At 43.3% G+C, this 13,173-nt stretch overlaps 1 protein-coding gene across 3 annotated transcripts in view; it reads left to right on the top strand.

Annotated features, from left to right (window-relative positions):
• Positions 1–1,700: 1,700 nt before the first annotated feature.
• Positions 1,701–13,173, top strand: part of CLTCL1 (clathrin heavy chain like 1) — a 35,093-nt gene continuing 23,620 nt past the window's right edge. For 2 of the 3 annotated variants that reach the window (XM_030958609.1, XM_030958607.1), the window contains exons 1-2: positions 1,702–2,114; positions 10,466–10,673. In XM_030958609.1, the coding sequence (XP_030814469.1) occupies positions 2,073–2,114; positions 10,466–10,673 (250 nt within the window). In that variant the 5' untranslated portion in view covers positions 1,702–2,072. Of the gene's footprint in view, positions 2,115–10,465; positions 10,674–13,173 lie in introns of all 3 variants that reach the window. The other variant, XM_030958610.1, reaches the window with a different exon arrangement.

Raw genomic sequence — 13,173 nt, 5'->3', positions numbered from 1 at the left:
TTGGTTTTTTGGGGTTTTTTTTAAGAAATAGATATAAATTAGCAAAAATAGGAGCTCTATATGTAATTAATTAGCATCCATAAAGTGAATGTGAGGGAGGGAAGTTGACAGACACACTCACTGTACCAAAATGGGCTGGTGACAGATACGTCCTGATGTCCCACTGGTAGTCTGTCTCTGCAGCACTGCTCACTTGCCTTCATTTAGAAACTCATAACCCACCAAAATTAAACTGCAACTAACAAACCTACAGAGCAGATGCTACTCAAACCCCTTTGGACCACATAAAGGTTGTCTCCACTTTACCTCCAGTTTTAATTCGTTCTTTCGAGAGACCAGACCGTGGTGCATAACCACAGTCCTGACTCCTCTGGGGAGAGCTACAGATTCCAGATTTCTGCAGGGATGGGGCTTTAGCAGTCTCTCATTTCTACCTACCTGTTCAATGAGTTCTTCAGTGTTTCCTCAGTCCCATTGTAGATCATTCTTCACCAAGGGATCCCCACGGCTGCAGCCTGTGACTGTGTGTGCCAGTAGGAACCCAGGTGTCTCAGCAAGCCATGCCTATTATCCCTTTGGAAACTTAACCCAGTTTTGGTAATTCCCATGTATTAAAAATGAATGAGGTTAAGTGAAAATAATGAGGTTTTAAATTGTAGTGTATATGAAATTGTTTTAATCTGCCTCTGGTTTTGAGTCTTCAGGGGTCCTTTGTTCAGCTTTATATTAGAGATCCTCCTATAATCTTGTGTTTCCCAGAGCTGAGCTCTCTGGGAAAATGTGAACAATACAATGCTCTGGATAAAAGTGCTGGAGCCAGTACCACTGCAGCTGTTTCCACCTCAAAGGATTACTGTAATTTAGGAGAAGTATAATAGCACTAACATTAACCTCACCTCCTTCATCTAATGCTAATGGGCTGACTAGAAGGGAGAGTAAAAAAAAAAAGTGTTGATGAATCTCTTACATGTTGGACCCTTCACTTCTTGGTTATTGAAGAGCTTCCAACTCACAACGTCAACTCTTGGGGAAGGAGCCCTATTTCTATTTAAAAACTGAACAGGGCAGAACAGTTGGATGGTTTTCATGGCTGATAACTGGCCATAAACCCCCTCACCTACCTTTGGGCATGACTGCAGGGAGCAAAGCCCATATGGTGCTAGGATAAGTCGATGGGTGGTGGGCGAAGAGCAGCCATCTGACCCAGCCAGAACCCAGTGCCTTTGGGGGCTTTGGGGCTGCCAAGGAGGAGAAGTGTCACACTTTGCCACAGCCAGCCACGACGGCAGGTGCCAGGCAGGCGGCTCTCGGCTTCCAGTGCCCACCAGGCAGGTCCTGGGTGTTCCCGATCTTATTCCTCACATCCGGCGGGAGTCCCGGGGCGCTGAGGGGAGCATCGCCCCGGCACCGCCGCGCAGCTGTGGGGAAAGGAAGGGAGAAGCCCCAAGGGCCGCTGTAAGGGTGGGCCGGGAGGGACCGGGGGGGGTGGTTCGGTGTGAAGGTGGATCGGGAGGAGCCCCGGGGGATCGGGTGGGTCAGCGGGCAGCCCTGGGGATCGGGGTGAGGAGGGGTCAGGAGGAGCCCCGGCCCGGGGTGAGGGTCGGGCGGGGGCAGCGCCGGAGGAAGGAGGGGAGGGGGCCGCGTCACGTGAGCGTGTGTGGCAGCAGCGGAGGGATACCTGCACTCTGACAACCCCTCCCGCCCCTCTCCGCTGGCCGTAGCTGCGGCGGGGACCACCCGCTCCTCACAGCCCCGTCCCCAGCCCGTGCCCTCAGCGGGACTGAGAGATAGCAGAGTCAGGCGGGAGGGAGGCGGCGGCGATGGGCGGAGGAAGAAGCGCGGCAGGGAGGGACTATTTGAGGAGACCCTGGCAGGCTGAGGTGCGGAGTGATCCCGGAGAGTGAGCGGCCCCGCACTGAGGCCGAGGAGAGCGGCGGGCGCGCCGGGCGCCATCCCAGCGAGGGCTCCGCGCCTGCGCCGCTTCCGCCGCCGTGAGGGGAGCACCGGCGGCCGCCCCGTTTCACCGCCCGCCCCTGCCCCGCGCCCCTGCCCCGGGGAGCTCGCCCCCAGCCATGGCCCAGATACTGCCCATTCGCTTCCAGGAGCACTTCCAGGTGAGCGGAGGGGGGCAGCAGAAAAGGCACGGGGTTGGGGTCCCCCTCTTCTGCCTCACCCTGTCTTTAGGAGGGTGGGGGGGCCGCGACCTGGGCGGGCCGGGGGAGCGCTGAGGGCGGGGAGAGGGGGCCAGGCCGCGGGGGGATCTTCTCCGTCCCCTCCTTCCTTCACTGCGGAGCGTGGCCGCCGTCCCGCTGCGCGCCGCGGGAAGGCGTGCGGGGCCGAGCCCGCCCCCGGTGCGGACTCTGGGCTGCCGCTTCTGCTCATCCATCCGTCCGTCCGTCCATCCTTCCATCCCTGGAGCTGCGTCCCCGCGGCGTGCGGAGCGGCCGCGATTTGTGCAGAGTCACTCGTCGCCTGAGGGACCTCCCGCTCCGGGGAGGGGGCGGCGCCGCGCCGGAGCCGCGCTGCTCGCCCCGGGCACCGCGGGCGCTCCCCCGCCTCGGCTTGGGTGGACGCCGCAGTCTTGCAGGCGGATTGTGGTTTTTCCCTTTCACCTAAACGACCGTCAACCTCTGAATCGCGAAGGTTCCTGGGAACCTCTTTTGGTGCAGCTGTGAGGAAATTGGTGAGACGAGATGCAAGAAACCATTTGAACTTGGAAGCTGCACAGCCGCTGTCCCTCCTTCCAAACATAACAATATTAAAAATATCCTCCCCCAGAATGACATGGTTCTGTTCTTAATATCCTGTGAAAACCATAACGCCAGCATTGGAAAAGATCCATAGCTAATGGATCAGCACAGACAAACCGGTTTATGTGTTTTCTTGTGACCTGGTGGTGAGGGAGGGTTGTAGATGGAGTGAGAGAACAGCAGTCTCTGAACGTGCAGTTTGAGGCAGGAATTAAAGGAATTTGCTAAATGAATGAGAGAACAGGAAGTGGACTTGGCAAGTCATCCTTCTGTCGCTGTACCGCCCCTTTCTGTCAAATCAGGCATCCATTTCAAAATACGAACTAGGTATCATACCCCAGTGTGGACTGCATGCCACTGGGCATTTCAGCTTGGGAAATGGTTATGGCCACTTCCAGCTCCCTTTGGTATGTATTTTTTTGCTTAACTGGAAGAACTGTCCTGGTGACCCTAGAAGGAGCTCTAGCCAGAAAAAAACAGTAGAGTGAATTCCAAAAATATCTAATCTCTCTGTCCAAGGGAGGAAACAAACCTGTGTTCTGAGTTTTCATGGGTTAGGAGAGTTTAACATGGTGAAGAATTCTACCATCCTCTCCCTGCCAGTGTCCACTATAGCAGTGATTAAAGGAATCTCAAATAGGTTTGTAAGAGCTGCAGAAGAGCTTACAACCCTCCCTCACCACCAGGTCTGAATAAGAAACTTGGGATCAAAGTGATTTTGTTGTCAGACTCTTTTTAGAGAGCGTATAGTTCTTACCATTTAAAACTGGCAAGCATAACCAATCCTGCTGATTGTGTTTGATCTATACAATAGCAATGAGGGGACATCACACTTAATATGCAGGAGGTGTCCTGTGCTGCTTTGCATGTTAAATGACTGTTTCTGTGATTACCAGTGTTGTGTGTCTTGCAGCACTGCCAATATCAGCATTGTGCTACCTCAGGTTTGGGTGAGGGGCCTGCCCACCTGCTTTTCAAGGGTTTTGTACTGAAGTCATACTCTATTTTTTGCTCTTAAGCAATTTGATCTTATTGAAAAGGCTAAACCTGTGCTTGAGTTACTTTTTCTCAGCATGAAAGCTGCAGGGAGGAGCAGGCAGAGCCCTGGGGTGTCCGTTGCTAACATGTAGGAACAAACTTCTTTAACATTCACTCTTTCCTGTGTATTCCTTTGCTTCTCCCCCAGGCTAAGTGCAGAAGCCCTAAAGCAGTACTCTGCTAAAGTCAGACTGAAATCAGTGGTAGGCATGCAGCAGCCTCCTCATGCTGCTTCTGCAGTTGTCCCTACATGGTGGGATAAATAGAGAGGGAAAATGGAAGGAATGTAGGAACTCATAGTGTTTGCTCTGGCTTGATATCTGCAGTACAGTTATATCAGCTCTAACTCACTGGATGTTGTAAACTAAAATCAAAAGTCATGAATTAATGTTACGTGGTGCTTGTTATCTGGTAGAGAATTTGTGAAAACATTAGGCCTTCTCTTCATAATACTACACTGTCACACATATTTAGCCTTATCAGATTAATCTCTCTCCCCCCCTCACATTCCTTTCAAGTAATTGTCTTGACTATGGTTAAATTATCATATTTAAAATTAATATGGTAAATCTACTCTGCTGCTTTATGATAAAGCCAAAAAAGTTAAAATTCCATGTAATTGTTGTGTGTTCCAGTGATCCTGAGCTGTAAAATCTTTCTGTGCCTTAATTCAATCTGTGTACTGATTCTACCTGTAGCCTTTTTAATTAATACAGCTGTAAGTGATTAGAATATCAGTTAGTGCTATAATTAATTCCAAGTTCAGCCTGTTGCTGATGAAACATTATTTCCCTTAAGTTCAGTGTCTTCCCGAGGTAGTTGTATGTACTTTACTAAAAGAAGAACTGAACCGTGCAGAAAGTGCTCTCCAGAGAAGCTAAACATAACTTGCAGTGCTAAATACTGAACGCTTCTCTCCCACTCTCTCTTGCTGGAAGTGGATAAATGGCAGTGTGAAGTGAAACAGGGATCTTGGTCCATGTAGAATTGGAGGAGTGCTAGGGATCAAGCAGACTGTTTACAGTCTTTGTGCAGCTCATTTTGTCTTACGTTGATCATCCTTCTAACTGTAGTAGCTCCAAGCTCGTGCAGGAAGTGACTGCCAGTCACAGGGCACATTAAGTTTGAAGTTGTTACAGCTTACGTGTTCAAGTCGTGTGTGAGCTGGAAGACAGAGAATAGTTGCAGTGAATAAGCGATATCCAGGTCTTAATGTGGTAGAAGGAATTCAGTTTGTTTGTATAGCTCCATTTAATGCAATTGAACAGTTATTTTTAGATATGAACTCTGTCATGATGAGTCTTCACAAATTCATTAAGAACGTTCGTCTTGCTCATTTTTTCCCCAGAGGATATTGGAGTTTTAAGTTCCATAGCAAGGGAGGGGAATAAGACAAGGACTTAGTTTTTATCTGTCTGGTGACTGCCCAGCTGCAGCAGTGCAAACTATGCCAAGTCCTGCTGCAGTGAGTTACTTGTGCATACTACTTAAGCTAATGTGATTTAATCAGGTTCTTAACTCCAGCATTTCTGTTGGAGCAGTGAATTATGAATTATTTACCAGATTGAACTCTTCCAAGGGAATTGCAGTTTACAATGGAAGTGCAGTAAAAGACCAAATATACTGGTAGATAGAGTGGAAGCAGTACTGCTGGTATCCAGTGTACAAAGTGTTCCTGATCTAAAATTAAACTTTTCCTTCACTTAGTCATTGCTTTTGTCTCTTTGTGCCTCTGAGTTTTTTTCTCACTAGCAAAAAACCTTTGCTTGTCTACGGGGAAAACTGTTGCTTAAGCAAGATCTCGGGTTCCAAGATTGGAACCTTTGATGCACAGGCACATAGTTCTGCTGCCTGTTCAGTAACCGATCCAGCCTCTTGAGCACAGCCAGCTACTGTGAGAAAGCTTGTGTGCATGACATGCTCTCAGTATGTAAGTGCTGCACATCTTGGTGCAGCACTGACAAGCTAAAATATCCTGGTTTAAGCATAAAGGATGTAGATTGATTTCCATCATTTTCAAGACAAAACCACTTTCTGTTTGGATAGACTGACTTGTCTTATTAAGAATTACTATCTGTTTGTTGTGCAATAGGCATGACTGAGCTGGATGGTTTTCATAAGTTTGCTTTGGCTGGACATGTGCACTTAAGAAGCACTCAGGAATATTTGCAAGCTGTAAGTGACTTTTTAGATTTGTATTCAAAAGGTAGGGCTAAATCTTATGACTTGATTCAGCTACTCAGTGATGAAGAGCTCAAGTTTACTCATTGGATTCAGAAGTGCCCTGCACATGATAGTGGTAACTCATTGATAGATTATCTAATCCTCATCACAAACATACAGAAATAGGGTTTTTTTGTGGGGAGTAACTGTCACTGTAGATGAAAGCCTGATTGCAGCTGCAGCTCAGACTAGTGGTCTTGCATGTTTTAGGTCTTACATACTTCCTTGGTGTCCCTCAGCTGTCAAAATGGAACTATAGCAGGAGATGAGATGAGGGTGAGCAGTTGAGCAGGAATGTCCAACAATTACATGCACATCCTTACTGGGGATGATTAGAGCTTTATGTAGTTACATGAGTAAGAGTTATGGGAAGCTATTACTGCGTTCTTGTTTAAAAAGATGTGTGCTTACAGAGCTTTTGGCAGGCAGTTTTTATTTGGGTGCATACAGCTTCCGTCCAAGCCTTACTCTTTTCTAATGGCCTTAGAAACAATAATTGATCACCTCTAACAAGCATTTATGCTAGAATTATGTGGCATGAAGCTGAAATGGAATACTCACACTAAACTCTGAAGAGATACTAAATTCACAGAATTCTGACTCCAGCATTCAACTGATGGTAGGTCCCAATTACTGCAGTGTCAGTATTAGACAGTAAGGCTTAATTATTTCCCATTCGAGAAACAGGCTTAGTTTGAAGACTAGAGCTGTCAGTATCTGAGTTGGTCTGTGCTGGCTCAGCCTGGATTGCTGCACTCCACAGTAAGGGAAATGCATTAGAATGCTCAATATTTAGTAAAGCTCTTGTGTAAAAGACATCTTGACTTAATTTCTTAGCAAATGGTACAATGCTCATAAAGAACAGAGAAAGACTAAATATCATATTAATAATGGTCTTTCATCCTGAATATCTTTGTGTCTTCATTCATGTTGAGAAACAAATAATACATCTTAGTTTAATCTTTACCATGTCAGTAAGTTCTCAATATCCATAAAATGCTTGAAGGTCTTATGGTATCTAATCCACTCTGTAGTAGTACTAGATATCTATGATGCAAAAATCCTTGTTTATCTGGTTCATTCAACCTGATAATGAAAATGGTTCTATGCTCTGTGTGTAGCTAATGGGTGTTAGGGCAGGAGAGGCATTAGGTGTTACCTGTGGAACTGAATGTTACCCTTTCCCCTACAGCAAGGCTTGCTGTAACCTACATGGGGCTGCTTGGTAGGGTTTAACTGGATTACCCAAAAGTAAAGTGTGGGTGAAATAATGGAAATTATGGTGAATGGAATAATGGAAATCATAATAAATGCCTCTGGAATGACTGTGTAGTGGTGAATCTTTATTTTCAGAAGAAAACAACCTTAGTTTGAGAGAGGGTACTGCTTGCCTAAGAAGCATAATAAAAAATGAAAATTTAGTAGTAGTTGAGAGGCCTGTTGTTCACTCCTTTATAAAAATAAACTGAAAGATGGCTAATTAATATATATATAAACCTCAGTAATGACCTGTAGCATCTTCACCTGAGGCCTTTTAATATACATAGCTAAGTGCCTGCTACCTTCTGTAATAAAGTTACACTAATTTTATTCTTGAGGAAGGGGGGAAGGTACTTTAGAACAATGTTGTTCAGATCATCATGGAAGATTTGTCCCATCCAGGGTAAAAGTGATGCTGGCTGATGTACGTTATTTGATGGTGGAGGGGTTCTGCTCTTGTTCTTCTGTATAGTCAGTAAGAAATATGCCTCTTATAGTGCCTCACATATCTCAGGAGAATACATACCATTCCCCTAACGGTAGGAACAGTCTTCAGTGTTTTCAGACTGTTAAACTGTGAAGTGTTGTCGTCATTGACTGAGGCTTGCAGTACTCACATGACCATCCTTTAGGGAGTACTGGCATTTAGCCTTTAAAAGATGTGATGGGTTTCCCTAATAATAATGATGGCAGTGATACTCAAGCAGAATTTAGCATTACCTTTTCTGAAGCCTTTGCTAGATTTTATCATATGTTAAAGCAGGAAATTTTAATACCAGAGTGTGATGCAAAATCATACTTGTCTTAGTAAAGATACCCAAAATGTTTTCTTCAACGGGGACCGGACTTTGAAGTGAATAATGGTGGGTTTAAAGCTGAACTTCAAGGAAATGCCTCAAGGTTCTCACTTTGCAGAATGAGTGTCCAGGGGCTGTGTCTTGAAGAGTAGGTCAGACTGAAGCACACTAATTGAGAAGAGACCTTGAAAAAGCTGTGTTTCTGCTTCAGTACTCTGGAAATACATCTGAATTTGGATTAATTAAATCAAGTTAGGAACTTAGCTGTGCTGCAGTTAAATCTCTTGACTACTGTTTTGACTCTTAATGAGTCTTTTATAATGGACTGTATTCTATTGGCAGATGGACTCGGAACATACTCAACATCAAAGTGCTTAAGTGTCAAATATGTGAACATGTAATTTGTGGCAATATGTGGACATTGTCTGGTGTAGAGCAAGCAAGAACAGTGGAATTAAGAGCCTATCATTTATTCTTCTGTTGTTCAAGGTCACAGAAGTTGGTGGAGCTACAACTTGCCTGTTTATTGGTAAAACATTGTGTGTTACTTATGAAGGGTACACAAGTTGTCTTGGTATGAAAACTTCTTTCCTTCCTGACACAGAAGCATGTATTAGCCACCTACCTGTTAGATTTGTTTTCAAAACTCTGGGTGCAATCATGATCTAATAACCTTGTGCCTAAACTTTGATTCTCTTTTGGAATGAATGGCACCTGCTGAAGTTTACTGTTGTGTATTGAGTATTTACCCCTGAAGTGAGGTGTTAGCTGAATGGCTCTCAGTTCTGCTGAGAAACACTTATGGGAATGAGTAAATGTCTTTTTATGCATTCGTACATTTGGCTTATATTACATTACTGAAACTTGAGTCTGTTGAGATTAGCAATTACTGAGCTGAATAGCTCTTCATTAGTCAGCTCAACAGAAAACAAACAATTCCTGAGGCATTCTTGGGCAGAGTCCCGACACATCACACTTAAAGGTATCTCTGTTACATACGCAATTTACGATTTAGTGAGTAGCGTTACAGAATCTGTAACAAGCCATGATCAGCCAGCTCAAACACACTAAAACAGTGTTTGTGATGCCATCATGGGACTTCTTGCCCAAGGGATTTAGTCTATTGTGTGAGGCTCCTGGTGGTATGTATCAAAGGAGTGTAATGACTCAGTGATGCTGGTGGTAGACTCTATTCTGTCTCCTTGAGGGCAGTAATTTTTCACTTGCAGTGCACTGAAAAGCAGTATAGGTTAATCCTTTGAGAAGCTTCAGTGAAGCTGATGCAGTTCCTGTGCTTGAAAAGCATTGCTTTGGGGCATAAAGCAGGTGCTCAGGCTTGTTACAGTTATATAAGATGCAGTTTACAGATGTACCAAACCAGGCTGTGCTGCATAGGTGAATCTCATTTACTGTGCACCAATGGAACAGTGATCTTTGTTAATATATCCTGTTAAAATATATCCTATATCCTCCTCCTGTTAACTGGAATTGAGAGTGAATGGAAGTAAAGTTAACACAAAAGGATGAAAATTATAAATATATATACATTATATATATAATTATATATATCCATACATTCTGAGCTGCCAAACAGACTCCCCTACAAGACATATACATATAATGTCTTGTAGGGGAGTCTGGCAGCTCAGAATGACTCCAGGTTACATTTAGAGTAACGACTTTGGTTTTACTGTTGTATGGTTGAGCACAAGTTATATGTTTGGAGCTGGACGTACGGCTGGAAGGGGCCTGCATCACAACCCTTTGCCTTTATTGTTGAGCCTAATGGCATGACATCTTGGGCAAGGAGAGCAGAAATGATTGTTTATTTTAACACATCTTTCTTACCTTTCACTGGTAAGGATTAGGTGTGTGAAGTAAGACGGACAAGTCCGCTTGTAGGCCAACTGACATCTGCTGTGTAGACTTCCTTCTACACTGTTGCTAGGAGGGGGTTGCATATGGGTAATTGATTCTTTCTGTACTACCCTCTGATGCTGAACATTGTGATTCTGAATGACATTCAGCAGTTAAGTTTTGAACTTTTAATTTATCAGCCTTGCTAAAACTGGAATAGTGGTGGTACTGCTGGTGTAGTCTTTATCACATACGAGAACCAGGTTAAGTAATCAACACATAATTTAAAACTCCTTTTAGTTTGCATCAATAATACAACTTCAGAATGTTTTTAGGACCTGAATGCTGACAATTGTGTAGTTCTTTGCCTGTGGAACAAAGAGATTCAGAAGATAAATCAGAGTTCAATAGTGTACACTCTAGTCAGAGAAACTCATCAGTCTTGCATTTCCTTCTGGAGGAGATTTTAGACATAGAGGCTTGAGTTGGACCTTCAACATGGGAAGGATAATAAAGTACTCTCTTTTTTTGTATTTATAGCTCCAAAATTTGGGCATTAATCCAGCAAACATTGGATTCAGCACCCTAACAATGGAGTCTGACAAGTTCATCTGCATAAGGGAGAAAGTAGGAGAGCAGGCACAAGTAGTGATAATTGACATGAGTGATCCAACAACACCCATCAGACGTCCAATTTCTGCAGAAAGTGCCATCATGAATCCAGCCTCTAAAGTAATAGCGCTCAAAGGTGAGTCACCCTTTATGACTGCAATATGAAAACTACTGTTTAGCTCTACTACTTATTAGTGCTTTTAAACTTTATGTAAACTTTCTAAGAAGAATGTATATGAGGATAAGAATTCTCGCCTGAACTTGCATGCTGTATTTTTGGTAGTAGATCTTTCAGTAATCTATGGATGATATTCCTCCAAGTGGATGTGAGTTGCTTGGACCTGGCACTGCAGCCTCCTATCCTCACTGAGGACCAGGTCAGCATCTGGTATACTTTCCCTTTAAACAGATATTGTAAACATAATGGACACTTGTATAGATGAATAGGGGTGTAAAGCCACATTTTCTGCCTGGTCCTGGTCCTTTCTTGTAGCTCTGAAGTTTTTACTAGATAGTGACAAAAATGTCATAAGGATGGCCAGTAAGTGTAAAAGTCCAAACATAAGAAACATGTTAAGTTTGACAATTATGAAGTCTTGCAGCTAGAAGACCTTTGCTCACTGCTACCTGTGGTGTTGTTACTGCCTTTAAGTAGCACTCTGAGGTCAAAGAAGTAATTTTTAATTCATGTCTGGCTCTTTTCTCAAATGAGCAACATCTGGTATTTAATGGCAATAACTGTTACTGACTATGTACTTTTCTTCCTGCATCTTATCTAAACAGATGGTGAGTGAACTTTGTCCTGACATTGTATGTTTGGTAGTACAGAATGGTCCCATCTCATAAAAAGTACTGAACTTTAAGGTAGCCATTTGACAGTTCACTTCATGGCCAGGTGGGGGAATCTTAATCCTCAGCTGGTATTACAATGATCATGTTCTCCATTGGCTTGTTTCTAACCATTTGGCTGTTTTGACTATTGACTGTACCGAGTGAAGGAGGAGAGTGTGCTTTTAATGTTTGTGTGTATATGTGATGGAAGTACAGTTGATAGACAAAATGAAGTTGCAATATTTTTATGAGAGACCTGCTAGCATGTCCTGTGTGCTATTCATTTCTGCTTAAGTGTGGTTTTTATTGTGAAAAATCATGGTGAAATTACTTGGGGGTCCAAGAAACTGTCCTCAGAACTGGTGCAAAACCTTCAACTTCTCTTCTTTGATCTCAGGCTTATACTGACATCAGGTGAGAACTAAAGTGAATATTGACTTCACTTATAGTGATAGTTATACATCTTCCAAAGGACTGCCTTACCCTGCATATGGGTAAAGGTAATAATGAAAAAAAAATTCAGATCTGTTGTGAGTTTACTGTCCTTTATATTGGACCCCTTTAAACAAACTGTATTGGCGAGGAAAGTGCCTTCTCTACACTAGCAGAGCTTCATTTACCTCTTAAAAGGAAACTACATAATCAGGTTTGAAAACTAATATACTAACTAAATGGATTATCATCAGCTTCAAAGAATATAGCTTTATTCTTGCCACTTAGGACTTGTTCAAAAGGAGTATTGTTCTGTCCATTCAGAGTGAGTGACTGTCCTCTGAACCGACAAGGTTGAGTTAATGATGTTATGTTGACATGCAGAGTTATGTTGTCAAGTGTTGCAAGCTTAATGATCTCTTCTATAAATAATTTAGTGATCAGAAGGTTGGGTAGAAAGAGGGTTAATAGAGCTACCTAACCAGTATGTTATCCATGATAACCTGAAGACATGCATTAAGTCAGTCTGTCACTCCAGACTTTTTCCTGCTGATCGAGTGAGGCTTCAATAGTCAAAATGGTTACATATTGTGACTCAGTGTGCCATGATGGGCAGTTGCTCGTAATCCCAGGATTATTGAGCAATAAATGTAGAAACCCACCCTCAGAAAAAGAAATGAAATTATTCTTCATTTTAGCTGACGTACAATATGCACAATTTCATTTCTGGATTGCATGTGGCATTCTCCTGGTGTACCAAGATTTATGCATTGTCCTTGTGTTCTTGGTCCTCTTGCACTGCTCTGTACTGGGAGTGCTCAGCAGTGGGTGTTAGTGGAGAATGCAGCATTCGAGGGTGCTTCCATTCTTTGTGTAATGGAGAAATGTCATGTTCCAGTCAACTGTAATGTAAGTTTTTGTGCTGATGTTCAAAAATCGAATCTGCTTACTTGATTACACCTGTATAGTCTAAATAGATTCACCAGTTTGGTACTTTGATCAGAAAAACCTTAAATCTTTTTGTATCTTGGCCTAATAAAGTGTTCAAGTAGACATACAACTCAAATGCACACTTGCCCTCACTTTGACTGTATAGCAGATCCTGCCTTCTCAATCCAAATAACAGATTTTTTTAATAGTTTAATTACTGTGAAGTTTAGTTACTGTGAAGTTAGAATATATGTTGCCACATTTAGGAAGTTGTAAAGCAGTGGTTTCTGCAGCTCCCAACATCCAGTAGCATCACTGCCTAGCGAAGCTTGTTGAAGCCATTTCCAACTGTGACATGACAGTCAAATTTAGTCCAGAAAAGAGACAAGCATGAGTTCTTAGCTGTTTGTCAGTTTCTCCTATGGTCTTAAACCTAGGAAAGG

The sequence above is a fragment of the Camarhynchus parvulus genome, chromosome 15, assembly GCF_901933205.1.
Source record: "Camarhynchus parvulus chromosome 15, STF_HiC, whole genome shotgun sequence".
NCBI lineage: Eukaryota > Metazoa > Chordata > Aves > Passeriformes > Thraupidae > Camarhynchus > Camarhynchus parvulus.
This window is presented reverse-complemented; position numbering and strand designations above follow the sequence as displayed.